Consider the following 15,958-nt stretch of genomic DNA (forward strand, 5'->3'; position numbering starts at 1 on the left):
TGAATACATAAACATTAAGCCAGCATTACAAAGAATTCTAAGAGGGGGGACACAACCTGAAGAAAGCAACCAGGAACTGGGACCTGCCCCAAACAGGCATTACTCAAAGTCTAACTGAGCAAGCACAGGAGGAAAGGAAAGAAGAAAAACTTAGGAAAACGGAATGGCAGGGACAACAATGCATCTCTCTATACTTTCTCTTAATATAAATGGGCTGAATTTGCCAATTAAAAGAAAATGAACTGAGGACTGGATCAGAAAACAAGACCCATCCATCTGTTGCCTTCAGGAGACCCACCTCTCAGCCAAACATACAAACAAACTCAGAGTGAAGGGGTGGAAAAGGATCTACCAATCAAATTCCCCCAATAAGAAAGCAGGTGTAGCTATCCTGATATCTGACAAAATAAACTTTTCATTAAAATCAGTACAGAAAGACAAGGACGGACACTACATATTAATAAAGGGAACAATCCAAGAGGAGGATATAACCATCATCAACTTATATGCCCCAAATATCGGTGCACCCAGATATGTTAAACAAATGCTCTCAAACTTACAGAATAAAATAGATCCCAATACGATAATACTAGGAGACTTTAACACGCCACTCTCACCAAAGGACAGGTCTACCAACCAGAGGATTGGCAAAGAAGCTACCGAATTAAGTGAGGCCATACTTCAAGCGGAATTAACTGACATCTACCAAGTATTTCACCCTAAAACAACACAGTACACATTCTTCTCAGCAGCTCATGGAACTTTCTCCAAAATAGACCATATCATAGTTCATGCAAGGAACTTAAGCAAATACAAAGGGATCGACATAATCCCCTGTATCCTATCTGACCACAGTGGAATCAAGCTAGCTCTCAATAACAAAGCATACCGCAGAAATTTCTCTAATACATGGAAATTGAACAGCACACTCCTTAACAAGGCCTGGGTAACAGAAGAGATCAGAGAAGAAATAAAGCATTTCCTACAACTCAATGAAAATGAAAACACCTCACAAAGAAACTTGTGGGACACAGCAAAAGCAGTCCTGAGGGGCAAATTTATTGCCCTCAGTGCCCACATCAAGAGAATGGAGACAGACCAAGTAAATAATCTCATGTTGCAACTAAAACAGCTAGAAAAACAAGAAAAAATGGGACCTAAAGCTACTAGACGAAGCCAGATAACCAAATTGAGAGCAGAGATTAACCAATTAGAAAATCAGAAAACCATAACCAAAATAAACCAAACAAAAAGCTGGTTCTTTGAAAAAATAAACAAAATTGATGGCCCGTTGGCAAGATTAATTAAAAAAAGAAGAGAGGAAACCCATATTAATAGGATTAGGGATGCCACGGGAAACATCACAACACGTACCCAAGATATCCAAACAATTCTAACAGACTACTTTCAAAAGCTATACTCTCTAAAGGAAGAAAATCTGGCGGAAATGGATGCATTTTTAGAGAAATACAAGTTACCCAAACTGAGCAAAGAAGAAGTTAACCAATTAAATAAGCCAATATCCTATAATGAGATACAGGAAGCTATCAAAAGTCTTCCAACAAAAAAAGCCCAGGACCAGATGGATTCACAGCAGAATTCTATAAGACCTTTAAAGAAGAACTAATACCCATACTCCTCAAGCTCTTCAGAGAAACAGAGAAGGAGGGAGCTATCCCAAACTCATTCTACGAAGCCAATATCACACTCATCCCCAAACCAGGCAAAGACCCAACCAAAAAGGAGAATTACAGGCCAATCTCCTTGATGAGCACAGATGCAAAGATCCTTAACAAGATTCTAGCTAACAGAATCCAGAAACACATTAAAAAAATAATACACTATGATCAGGTAGGCTTCATCCCAGAGACACAGGGATGGTTTAACATACGTAAGTCAATAAATGTAATCCAGCATATCAACAGAGCCAAGGTCAAGAATCACATGATTATCGCCACAGATGCAGAAAAGGCCTTTGATAAAATTCAACATTCATTCATGCTAAAAGCTCTGGAGAAAATAGGAATAGAAGGAACATTTCTAAAAACAATAAAAGCCATTTATGACAGACCAATAGCCAATATTATACTTAATGGGGAAAAGCTACAACCAATCCTCCTAAAAACAGGAACAAGGCAAGGATGTCCACTGTCTCCACTCCTCTTCAACATAGTCCTAGAACCCTTAGCCAGGGCAATAAGGCAAGAAAAAGACATTAAAGGGATCCGCATAGGGAAAGAAGAAGTTAAGCTATCCCTTTTTGCAGACGACATGATACTATACCTCCACGATCCCAAAAACTCCATCCCCAAACTTTTAGAAATCATAAGTCACTTCGGCAAAATAGCAGGATACAAAATAAACCCACAAAAATCAGTTGCCTTCCTATACACTGATAACGCACAGGAAGAGAGGGAAATAAAGGGAGCAACCCCATTCACAATAACCTCCCAAAAAATAAAATATTTAGGAATTAACCTAACCAAAGATGTAAAAGAACTATTTAATGAGAACTATAAAAAGTTAAAGAAAGAAATTGCAGAAGACACTAGGAAATGGAAAGACCTCCCATGCTCCTGGATAGGCCGACTTAATATAGTAAAGATGGTCATACTTCCAAAACTAATATACAAATTCAATGCAATTCCTATTAAAATCCCAATGACATACATCACTGAAATACAGAAAACAGTCCAAAAATTTATATGGAACAACAAAAGACCTAGAATAGCCAAAACAATTCTAGGGGATAAAGACAATATGGGAGGGCTATCCATGCCGAACTTCAAACTCTACTACAGAGCTATAATCACAAAGACAGCATGGTACTGGCACAAAAACAGACCCGAAGACCAATGGAACAGAATAGAAGATCCAGACATAAATCCACAGGCCTACAGCCAGCTGATATTCGACAAAGGAGCCAAAGACATACAATGGAAGAAACACAGCCTCTTCAACCACTCGTGCTGGGAAAACTGGGCAGCCACATGCAGAAAACTAAAAGTGGACCCCAGCCTATCACCATGCACCAACATCAACTCAAAATGGATTAAAGACCTTAACATTAAACCTGAATCTCTGAAACTACTACAGGACAGAGTAGGAGAGACACTTGAACTAATAGGCACAGGAAGGAACTTCCTGAACAGAGTCCCAGGGTCACAACAAGTTGGAGAGAGACTCGACAAATGGGACTACCTTAAAATAAAAAGCTTCTGCACAGCTAAATCTATCGCAACTAAGCTAGAAAGACAACCAACTAATTGGGAAAAAATATTTACCAGCAATATATCAGACAAGGGGTTAACATCCTGTATATACAGGGAACTCAAGAAACTAATCCCTCCCAAACCTAACAAACCAATTACTAAATGGGCAAGGGAACTAAAGAGGGACTTCTCAAATGAAGAAATAAAAATGGCAAAGAAACACATGAGGAAATGTTCATCATCCCTGGTGGTGAAGGAAATGCAAATAAAGACAACCCTGAGATACCACCTTACCCCAGTCAGAATGTCCCACATCCACAAATCAGCCAACGACAAATGCTGGAGGGGATGTGGTGGGAATGTACACTTATACAACCACTTTGGAAAGCAGTCTGGAGGGTCCTTAGAAAGCTAAAGATTGACCTCCCTTACGACCCAGTCATACCACTTCTAGGCATCTACCCTGAACAACAGGAACCAATATACAAGGACACGTGCACCTCCATGTTTATTGCAGCACTGTTCGCAATAGCTAGGATATGGAAACAACCTAGGTGCCCCACCACAGATGAATGGATCCAAAAATTGTGGTATCTATTCACAATGGAATATTATGCAGCCATTAGAAATGACAAAATAATGGCATTTGCAGGGAAATGGATGGAGCTAGAAGGAATCATGTTGAGCGAGGTAAGCCAAGAACGAAGAGACAAACGGTACATGGTCTCCCTCATAAGTGGATGCTAAATCCAAAAGGTTAGGTGATACGACAAAACTAACAGGACTTAAGAAACAAAGAACTCCCGCTCATCTGGTTGAACCACTACTAAATATCCCCATGCTGCTGATCACAAACATGGTATATAACATGTGAACACTGTTATATATTACAGACTGTGGTAGACAATTTGCTCCAGGGAAGTTAGAATCAACTTGTGACTTTGAAATTATGTAATCATTTAATCACAATCAAAAAAAAAAAAAAAAAGAACCTCGGGGAAGGGAGGGAGGGAGGGGATGGTAGGGGGAAAACAATGGAGGGGGGTAACAATGTTCAAGAGGAAGTGTACTCATAACCTCACTCATGTAACTGTAACCCTCTGTATAATAGCTTTACAATAAAAAAAAAAAAAAAAAAACCTGGGTGCTCGCTTCGGCAGCACATATACTAAAATTGGAACAATACAGAGAAGATTAGCATGGCCCCTGTGCAAGGATGACACACAAATTCGTGAAGCATTCCATATTTTTAATGCACTCGTTATCTTGCCCATGTAATTGTAACCCCTCTGTATGGTATTTTCACAATAAAAAAAAATCTGGAAGTTAAAAAAAAAAAAAAAAAATTCATGAGGGGCTGGGAAGGTGGCTCAGTGGTAGAGCACTTGCCTTGCATGCCTGAGGCCCTGGGTTCGATTCCTCAGCACCACATAAGCAAAAAGAAAAAAGCTGGAAGTGGCGCTGTGGCTCAAGTGGTAGAGCGCTAGCCTTGAGCTGAAGAGCTGAGGGACAGCGCCTAGGCCCAGAGTTCAGGCCCCACGACCGGACCAAAAAAAAAAAAAATTCATGAATGCTAAACCATCATTACAAATAATAATAAAGGGAAACATACAACCCGAAGAAAACAAAGTCAAGGAAACACATTAGACAAAAATCACTAGAAGACTATTTTAATAAACACAGGAAGTGGAAAGAAGCAAATTACAGGAAAACAAGAAAAAGACAGGCAACATAACACATGTCTCCAAAGTAACACTAAACTTAGACTCAATTCCCCAACCAAAAGACATAGAGCAGTAGACTAGATAAAAAAAAAAAGATCCAGGGGCTGGGAAGTTGGCTCAGTGGTAGAGTGCTTGCCTTGCATGCATGAGGCCCTGGGTTCGATTCCTCAGCACCATATAAGCAGAAAAAAAAAGCCGGAAGTGGCGCTGTGGCTCATAGTGGTAGAGCGCTAGCCTTGAGCTGAAGAGCTGAGGGACAGGCCCAGAGTTCAGGCCCCACAACCGGACCAAAAAAAAAAAATTAAAAAAAAAAAAAAAGATCCATCTATTTATTGTCTCCAAAAAGCCCATCTCATCTCACAGTCAAAGATAAAAACATTCTAGGGATGAAAAAAGATCTTTCATGCAAATGCATCTTGCAAGAAAGTAGGAGTAGCAATATTGGTATCTGATAACATAGATTTTTTTTTTCTCTCTCTCTTTTTTTGTCAGTTGTGGGGCTTAAACTCTGGGCCTAGGCCCTGTCCCTGAGCTTTTCAGTTCAAGGCTAGTGCTCTACCACTGTGAGCCACAGCAACACATCCAGTTTTCTGTTGGTTAATTGGAGATAAGAGTCTCACGGGACTTTCCTGCCCAGGCTGGCTTTGAACCCAGATACTTAGATCTCAGTCTCTTGAGTAGCTAGGATTACAGGTGTGAGCCATTGGCTCCAGGCTAAAATAGATTTTTCATTAAAACCAATATGAAGATGGGCTGGGAAGGTGGCTAGTGGTAGAGTGCTTGCCTAGCTTGCATGAGGCCCTGGGTTCGATTCCTCAGTACCACACAAGCAAAAAAATCTGAAAGCTGTGCTGTGGCTCAGCTGGTAAGAGCGCTAGCCTTGAGCTGAAGAGCTGAGGGACAGCGCCCAGGCCCAGAGTTCAGGTACCACGACCGACAAAACAAACAAACAAAAAACACCCAATATGAAGAGACAAGGAAAGAAATTACATATTAATTCAAGGCAGTGATCCATGAAGAAGAAATCACAGTGGTCAATATATATGCACCAAATAATTGAGCCCCTAAAAACATTAAACAAACAGTATTGAACTTACAGAATATGGCATACCCCCGACACAATAATACTGGGAGATTTTAACACTCCACACTCACCAAAGGACAAGTCAACTACCAAACAAAAGTAAGCCAAAGGCAGGTGCCAACCCAGGCAGGAAAGTCCATGAGATTCTTATCTTTAATTATCCACACCAAAAAAAACAGAAGTGGCAGTGTGGCTCAAGAGGTAGAGTGTTCTCCTTGAACTGAAGAGCTCACAGAGGGCACCCAAGCCTAGAGCTCAAGCCCCATGCCAAAAAAAAAAAAAAAAGCAAAAAAACCTCTGAGGTAAATGACACCATAACCCAAATGGACTTAACAGATACTGAGTACTCCACCCAACAACTACCCCAGTTCACATTCTTCTCAGCAGTCCATGGAACATTCTCCAAAATTGATATCATAGGACACACAAAGATCCTAAGCAAATACAAGAAGATTGAGAGAATTCTTCGTATACTAAATCAAACTAGTTCTCAACAACAAAACATATTTCAAAAAACACTCAGCCGGGCGCTGGTGGCTCAGGCTGAGATCTGAGGATCGCGGTTCAAAGCCAGCCCGGGCAGGAGAGAGCGTGAGACTCCTATCTCCAATAAACCACCAGAAAACCGGAAGTGGCACTGTAACTCAAGTGGTAGAGCGCTCGCCTTGAGCTGAAGAGCTGAGGGACAGAGCCCAGGCCCAGAGTTCAAGCCCCACGACCGACCAAAAAAAAAAAAACACTCAAACTGGGCTGGGAAGGTGGCTCAGTGATAGAACGCTTGTCTTGCATGCTCCAGGCCCTGAGTTCGATTCCTCAGCACCACATAAGCAAAAAGAAAAAAGCCGGAAGTGGCGCTGTGGCTCAAGTGGTAAGAGTGCTAGCCTTGAGCTGAAGAGCTGAGGGACAGCGCCCAGGCCCAGAGTTCAGGCCCCACGACTGGACCCAAAAAAAAAAAAAAACAACACTCAAACACATGGAGACTGAATAACATAAAGGCCACATATCCAATATATACAAAGATCTCAAGAAATTAACCCCCGCATGTAACTAACCCCTCTATACAATATTAAAACAACAAAATATTTCACATTGAAGGCAGAATAAAAATATTCCCAAATAAAAGGAAAAAAAAAAAAACCTGACCCCCTTGCCAAACCTAATAAGCCAATCACTAAATGGACAAGGGAGCTAAGGAGAGACTTCTCAGAAGAGGTAGAATAGCAAAGAAACACATGAGGAAATACTCATCATCCCTGGCCATAAAAGAAGTACAAATCAAAACAACTGAGATTCCATCTTATCCCAGTAAGATTGGCCAACATTGTGAATTGGTGGAGATGTTGTGAAAAAGGAACCCTACTGCTGGGAATGCAAATCAGTATAAGCACTCTGGACTGCACTCCGGAAATTCCTCAAAAAACTAAACATAATCTGGGTGCCAGTGGCTCACACCTGTAATCCTAGCTACTCAAGAGGATGAAATCTGAGGACTGCTGTTAAAAGCTAGCCTGGACCCCAGAAAACCGAAGTGGTACTGTGGCTCAAGTGGTAGAGTACTAGCCCTGAGCTGAAGAGCTGAAGGACAGTGCCCAGGCCCAGAGTTCAAGCCCTATGACCAACAGGAAAAAAAAACTAAACTATAGACCATCCCTACAACCTGCCATTCCAGTCCTGAGCATCTACCCTGAACATCATGAGCCAGGATATGATAAAGATACCTGCACATCCGTGTTCATTGCCACACTATTCACAATAGTCAAAATATAGAAACAGCCCAGATGCCCTAAACTAGATGAGTTGATCCAAAAAATGTGGTACCTATATACAATAGAATTGCACACAGCCATTAAAAAGAATAAAATTATGCCATTTGCAGGGAACTAGAACAAACTATTGTAAGTGAGCAAATCATGGTTAAGCCAAGCTCAGAGCGACAAACGGCATATGTTTTCTCTGATATGTAAAAAATTAGATCTAAAAATCACTGGGATATGATAAATTGTACAGTATTCAAGATACTCATACATAGCCAGACCAGAAGAGGATATTCTTTGGAGAGAAACACAAAGGTGCAATACCTAAATGCCTCTTCATATTTATATAAAATTATATATATATTATTTATATTTTTTTTATTTATATATATATAAACAACCTCTAAGATGTGGAAACAAGAGATCTTTTTCTTCTTTTTTTTTTGCCAGTTATAGCGCTTGAAATTGGCCTGGGTGCTGTCCCTCAGCTCTTCAGCTCAAGGCCAGCACTCTACCACTTGAGCCACAAAGCCACTTCCAGTTTTCTGGTGGTTAACTGGAGATAAGAGTCTTCCGGATTTTCCTGCCCAGGCTGGCTTTGAACCATGAGCCTCAGATCTCAGCCTCCTGAGTAGCTAGGATTACAAGAGTGAATTACTGGCACCAGCTTCTTCTTCTTCTTTTTTTTTCTAATGATTCTGTCTTCTTTTCTTTATGTATGATATATTCATGTGTGTATCTTCAGGACGGTAGCAGGGAAGGTACAGAACTCGAGAGAAAATGGGTGAAAAAGTACAGCAGTAGAGGCTGACTGGAGACTAATGAATGTGAATATACAACCTGTGGGTGGAGATGGGAGGGAGGGACTGAGAGTGAGGGAACAGAAGGCACTGTACAAAAAGAAATGTATTCATTACCTGACTCATGTAATTGTAATTCCTCCATACATCACCTTTATAATAACAATAAATAAAAAAAGAAGCCAAGTACGAGTTCCAAAAATAATTAACAAAAAGCAGGGCTGGAGTGTTGATTTACATGGTAGAGCACCAGCCAAGTTAGCAGCAGGCCTTGAATTCAAATCTCACTGCTAAAAAAAAATAATTAAAAAGAACTTACTGCTCTGTATTTTGTTGAACACCACCAAGTGGTTTCTGAATGTTTTCACACTTTTTTTCCAAAGCAGAGAATCTGTCCTCCCAAAGACTGACTAACTGGCAGAGTTCCTATAGGGAAAGATATAAGAAAGGAAGACAATTGAAATTATGACTTTAAACATTTTCTTCAGTTCATGACTGATGACAAAGAAGCATTCTCCCATAGGTGAAAATTAGATAAATTATTGACGAGGTCTTTTAACTCCACCTCCCACACACACTGGAAAGCAATGAAAGTGAGGTTAAATGATTATTATTAAGGGATTTTTTTTTTTTTGCTGTCAGTCGTGGGGCTCCAACTCTGGGCCTGAGCACTGTCCCTTAGCTCTTCAGCTCAAGGCTAACACTCTATCACTTGAGCCACAGGGCCACTTCTGGTTTTCTGGTGGTTTATTGGAGATCAGAGTCTCATGGACTTTCCTGCCTGGTCTGGCTTTCAACAGCAATCCTCAGGTCTCAGCCTCCTGAGTAGCTAGGATTACAGTTGTGAGCCACTGGAGCTGAGCTTATTAAGGGACTTTTAAAGTAAGTAATCAGCAGATTTTTTTATGGTAACAAATTGCTGTCATTGTACTTCCAAATTAATCAAACACTTAGGTGGAGAAGGATTTAACAGATAAGATACACAGTGGCTTTTTTTTTTTTTTAAACTGGTAACACCACTAGAAGGGAAAGTTGATGCCGGTGACCTAATGGTTCAAACAAGCCAAATATAGTGATTATCTACTTTAAAAAATCTGTACATAATCCAATTGGGTGATATTAATAAATCATAAATAGAAACTGGTTTGTTTTTGCTTTGAGGTATTTGTTGGGGGTAGGGGAATAAGGGAGGTATCTCAGAAAGGGAGAGAGGAAAGGGGAATAAATGCAATCAGGCTATTCATGATACACTATGTAGAAAATGACCTATATAACTTTGTGAGCAGGGAAGAGAGAAAAAAACTGGGGTAAAACAAAGGAAGGGGTGACATTATAAGAAAAAAGGTACTTCATTATCTGACTTATGAAATAGAAAACCTTCTGTTCAACACCTTAAAGATAACAATAAGATTTTATTTTTTTTAAAAATTGCCAGGTGTTGGTGGTTCACAATGTAATCCTAGCTACTCAGGGGGTTGAGAACTGGTGAAGCTCACAGTTCAAAACCAGCTCAGGCAGGAAAGGCCATGAGACTCTTCAACACACTACTGAGAAAAAGCTGGAAATGGCATTGTGGCTCAAGAAGCTCAGGGATGAGGGCTGGGAAGGTGGCTCAGTGGTAGAGTGCTTGCCTTGCATGCATAAGGCCATGGGTTCAATTCCTCAGACTATATAACATTTTTAAAGTTTTTTGTGATTAAAATATAATCTTCAGCTACCTAGAAAATTCTGTTACATGTGATACTTCATTTTTCACTGATATTTAGTGAAATATTTCTATTGTATTAAGAATGAGTTATGGGGCTGGGAAGGTGGCTCAGTGGTAGAGTGCTTGCTTTGCTTGCATGAGGCCCTGGGTTCCATACCTCAGCATCACATAAGCAGAATATGCCAGAAGTGGTACTGTTGCTCCAGTAGTAGAGTGCTAGCCTTGAGCTGAAGAGCTGAGGGACATCAACCAGGCCCAGAGTTCAGGCCCCATGACCGGCACACAAAAAAAATTAAAGCTCAAAGACATCATCCAGGCCTTGAGTTCAAGTCCCAGGTCCAGCACAAAAAAAAATAAAAATAATGAATAGAGTCTTTTTTTTTTTTTTTTGGGGGGGGGGGGGGGGTCCGGTCGTGGGCCTGAATTCTGGGCCTGGCAGTTCTTCAGCTCAAGGCTAGCGCTCTGCCATTTGAGCCACAGCGCCACTTCCGGCTTTTTTCTTTTTGCTTATGTGGTGCTGAGGAATCGAACCCAGGGCCTCAAGCATGCAAGGCAAGCTCTACCACTGAGTCACCTTCCCAGCCCCGTGAATAGATTAAGTTTTGTTCATATTTGATATCATACAATGTGTTACTGGCACTTGATAGTTGATTTAATTTTTTTTTTGGGGGGGGGTCAGTTGTGGGGCCTGAACTCTGGGCCTGGGGGCTGTCTCTCAGCTCTTCAGCTCAAGGCTAGCCCTCTACCACTTGAGCCACAGCACTACTTCCAGCTTTCTGTTTATGTGGTTCTCAGGAATCAAACCCAGGGCCTCATGCATACAAGGCAAGCAACCACTGAGCCACCTTTGCAGCCCTTTGATTTACTTTTTTAAAGTGCTACCTGCCTATGCTGGGCACCAGTAGCGCACGTCTATAATCCTAGTTACTCAGGAGGCTGAGATTTGGAAACTGAGGTTTGACTAGCCAAAGCAAGAAAGTCTTTAAGACTTTATTCCCAATAAACCAGCAAAAAACTGGAAGTGGCAGTGTGGCACAAGTGGTACAGCACCAGCCTTGAGTTAAAAAAGCCAAGCAAGAGTACAAGGCCCTAAGTTCAAGTCTCAGTACTAACAAAAGATCTACCTCTCTATTTTATGCATTTCAAAACAGTTCATTTATAAAAAGCTGATCAGCCTTAAATGTGTGTGTGTGTGTGTATGTGTGTGTGTGTCTGTGAATGTATGTTTATGACAGATTTAAGGCAAACACTCTTCACAGTGATATAAGCAACTGCTGTGGACTTCAAATTCCAAGGACCATTTAGAAGAGGCACTCACAAATGGATGCCTTTCAGGCAGTATAATCATTCACCACCATCATCTGTACAATGAGCCACATGCTGTGAGAGCTCCCAGGGCCTCAGCTTCCTATTTAGAAAACTGGGCAAGTCACAGTATCTTTATCTTTGTTGATATTGATAGAAGAAATGAATATATACTAAGTTGGTTGCTCAATAATGTTCATTTGTTTTTCCTAATACTGAATATCAATGGTTCTGAAAGGGAAGATTGTTTTATTTCTTAGCCCATGATATTGAATGTCTTTGATCCTCTCATTTTGCATGTCATAGATGTACATATCTTTCCAAAGAAAAAGAACTCATTATTTAAGTTACAATGACCAATGAGTGTTGGCTTACAAAGCTTTTAATAAAGCTTTAATCTTTAAAAGCTGTTTTTATAATCAGTTAATAAAGTATAAAAAAATGTATTATTTAGCTGGCCCCAGTGGCTTATGCCTGAAATCCTAGCTACTCAGGAGGCTGAGATATGAGGATAAAAGTTCAAAGTCAGCACGGGCAGGAAAAGCCATGAAACTCTTATCTCCAATAAACCACCAGAAAACTGGAAGTGGCTCTGTGGCTCTAGTGGTAGAGCACTAGCCTTGAGCTGAACAGCTGAGAGACAGTGCTCAGGCCCAGAGTTCCAGCACCATAACTGACCAAAAAAAGTAAATTAATCAATTAAATAAATTATATATATATATATATATATATACATATATATATATATATATATGAAATTTAGACAGGTGCAGGTGAGTCACACCTGTAATCCTAGCTACTCAGAAGGCTGAGATCTGAGGATCACAGTTTGAAGCCTGCCCAGGGAGAAAAGTCCTATAAGACATCTCCAATTAACCACTCAAAAACCAGAAGTGGCACTATGGCTAAAGCTGTATAGCACTAACTTTGAGCACAAAAAGGCTCAGGGACAGTGTCCAGGCAGAGTTCAAGCCCCACAAATGGAAAATAAATAAATAAACATTGAAGATTGTGGCATGAAGCCATCCCAGGCAAAAAAGACTGTGAGACTCTTTATTTCCAATTAACCACCAAAAAACTGAAAGTGGAACTGTGGCTTAAGTGGTAAATGCTAGCTTTGAGCAAAAAGCTCAGTACCTGGGCCCTGACTTCAAGGCTGGACTGACACTAAATAAATAAATAAATAAATAACAAGAGTAAATTGCTGAAGGCATAACGTAAGTACTTCCTAGGAAGCAAAAGACTGGGTTCAATTCCCAGTACTTCAAAAAAAAATTTAGTAAAATGCAAATGTCTTTTGTCAATAATACAGAAATAAGAGCAAGCAGGACTTTAAAATAATGTCTTCCTAGAAAGAAGTAACTTACAAAATTACCTTTTACTTTAAACATTACAACTGCCTGCCTCTAAAGATTTGATGTTAACTCACTCACCTTTCACCTTGGTATGAAGACTTATTTTCCTAGTGTTTTTCAGGTCAGGGATCTACGTGAAGCAAATTCTCAAATATTGAGATATTAAATATTAAAAGAGGTACTCTATCACTGTACATTAAATACTACTATAATAACAGTGGCGGTGATCATTTCAGGTTTGTAAGGGTTTCACAGTATTCAGATCCTAAAACACTTTTTCACTCCCATGTCAGCTATGCATGATACCTGTGAGTGAGTCTGTTTCATCGTCTTCAAGTCTTCACTTAAGTTTTCACAACGTTTCTGTGATTCAACCAAGGAGGAAACAGTATTTTCTTGTAGCTCACGTAGATTGTCACATAACTCACTGAGAAAGCCATCTATTTCTTTTTTCTGATCTTCTATCTTTGAAGAAAAAGAAATCACTATCTTTTGTAAACAATGCATCAATTTTGAGATATGAACATTCTAACATCTGTTACCGTTTCAGCTACTGTCCACGAAGTCTTAAAGATGTGCTGCAGTTGTCTATTGATTTTCCATATAGACATCACAGAAGGGGATAAAATCCTTTCCAATGAACTTATAAGTTCAGTTGTAAGTTCGTTCTGGTTTAAAAATAAACAGGAAACAAGTCTTTGAGAATATTTTCATTTCATAAACTTAACTACTATTAGATTAAGACCTAATATAATACTTGAGCAAAGTGGCGCTGTAGCTCAAGTGGTAGAGCGCTCGCCTTCAGCTGAAGAGCTGAGGGACAGTGCCCAGGCCCAGAGTTCAAGCCCCACAACCGACAAAAAAAAAAAAAGTAAAAAAAAAATAATACTTGAGCAAGTAAAGATGCACATTCAAATTATGAAATAAAGTTTTCTGTTCTTTATATCCTACACTGAGATAGCTTTGTTTCTAGCACTTATATTCATCATAAATCATTTAGTTCTGCCTCTGGTAATTAAGAAAATGTTCATTCAGTGTATAGTAAATCCTTAAAGGAGTCTAATGGGCAAAAAAAAAGCCAAAAGAATTCAAAAGAGAAGTAAATGATAATCATTTGGTAAGATTTCAGCACTATGACATGAGCCCTAACACAGGTGAAGACAAAAAAAACAACCTATAGGTACATTTTAACGAAACAAATTTCAAGCAAATTTAGGTTACTGGCCATAAGAACAGAGTCCAAATACTCATGAAGGCTTTGGAGCCAGACACTGATAGTTCATGTCTACAATCTTAGGGAGGCTGAGGCCTGGAGGGGTGTGGGTCAAAAGCCAGCTAGCTAGGGGAGAAAAGTCTATGAGAGTCTATCTCCAGTTAGCTGTATTATAAAATCAGGTCTTCTTTCAATTCAAGCAATGTTTTTAACTAGTTATATAGAAAGACCACTGTTTTAGTATTTGAATTAATTCCTGAAAAGTTAGTAATAACAGGATATTTTAATTTCATCAAATTTGGTGCTCTATTTAGTTTTTGGTTTTTTTTTGTCGGTCGTGGGGCTTGAACTCTGGGCCTGGGCGCGGTCCCTCAGCTCTTCAACTCAAGGCGAGCGCTCTACCACTTGAACTACAGCGCCACTTCCAATTTCATCAAATTTGGATGACTGAAACCTATCAAGTAGTACCATATAAACACTGAATCTAGGCATAGAGCTAATATTTACCGTATTTACTTGAAAAATGCTAAATAAATGTTGTAACCCTCAAAAAAGGAGGCAGAGAACCTGTGCAAAGATAATAAATAAGCAGTATGGGCCAGTACTTCCTAGATATAATTACAGAATAAACCTACACATAAACCAAGTATGGAAGAGGTAATATTAATTGTAATTAAAGTTGTGATTTCTATACAATTGTGGAGAACAGCTTAGGAGTCAAGACCCAATAGGACTTTACCACACAAATCTAACCCAAAGAACTGTTATATATGGTCCTATAACTCTATTTGCTACGGTTCCTACATTACTATTACATATTATCATACTTTTAAAATTAACTACTTATCTCTACCTTCTGGTTGAGTGTAACACAACTTTCTAAGATTAAGACTAAACTAGAGTAAGGCTCTTATCTCCAATTAACCATTCAAAAAACAGAACTAGAGTTGTGACTCAAAATAGTAGAGCACTAGCCTTAGGCAAAAGAGCTCAAGAAGAGAGCTCAGGCCCTTGAGTTCAAGCCCCAAGACCAAGAAAAAACAACAACAACCAAAAAACAATAAATAAATATAAACATACTTTCATATTGATATGTCTCACTGGGTCTAGAAGAGCTTAAGATGGAGAAAAATTAATATTGTTTTTGATGACTTATCAAATGTAACCTTTTAAAATACATGGTATCTACCTTTGAAAATAGCATAAAATGATTGAAGTGAGGTGGTAAAGAGAGTAACAGATGAGGTTAATCTGATTAAATTATATTGTGAATTTCCATGGTGAGATCCTTTTAATATTGCCTTGAAAAAAGTGGAAAACATGAATGGCAGGAAAATAAAACAGGCTGTCAGGGACCAGCACCAAGGAGGGAAAATGGAAATGGTAAATGAGGGTTAATATAGTTAAAGTATTTTATATGCATGCATAAAATAAAATGACACCTGTTGAAATTGATTTAAGAAATGGGGGGATAACAGGGAAAATGGTAGCTCACACCTGTAATCCTAGCTACTCAGGAGGCTGAGATCTGAGGATCATAGTTCAAAGCCAGCCCAGGCAGAAAAGTCTGTGAAACTTGTACCTCCAATTAACTACCAAAAAGCCAGAAATGGCACAGTGGCTCAAAGTGGTAGAGAACTAACGTTGAGCACAAAAGCTCAGGGACAGTACCCTGAATTCAAGTCCTAGGACTGGCAGAAAAAATAAATAAATAAATAAGGGGCAAAGAACAAAGGAGATGGATGGTATAAGTTTGGGGGAAGGTTTTTGTTTGTCCTGGGGCATTAACTCAGGGCCTGGGCA

General features: G+C 39.6%; 1 protein-coding gene and 1 non-coding gene across 2 annotated transcripts in view; one reads left to right on the top strand and one right to left on the bottom strand.

Moving 5' to 3' along the window:
- Positions 1–15,958, bottom strand: part of Kif11 (kinesin family member 11) — a 57,722-nt gene that overhangs the window by 14,144 nt on the left and 27,620 nt on the right. The window contains exons 15-17 of the mRNA XM_042689271.1: positions 13,485–13,610; positions 13,249–13,407; positions 8,894–9,000 (exon numbers count right to left, since the gene is read on the bottom strand). Of these exons, the coding sequence (XP_042545205.1) occupies positions 8,894–9,000; positions 13,249–13,407; positions 13,485–13,610 (392 nt within the window). The remainder of the gene's footprint in view (positions 1–8,893; positions 9,001–13,248; positions 13,408–13,484; positions 13,611–15,958) is intronic.
- On the top strand, positions 4,357–4,463 carry LOC122116066. The gene has a single exon (XR_006148881.1). It is a non-coding gene; the product is annotated as a U6 spliceosomal RNA (small nuclear RNA).

The sequence above is a fragment of the Dipodomys spectabilis genome, unplaced genomic scaffold, assembly GCF_019054845.1.
Source record: "Dipodomys spectabilis isolate Male_0828 unplaced genomic scaffold, ASM1905484v1 ptg000125l, whole genome shotgun sequence".
Lineage (NCBI taxonomy): Eukaryota > Metazoa > Chordata > Mammalia > Rodentia > Heteromyidae > Dipodomys > Dipodomys spectabilis.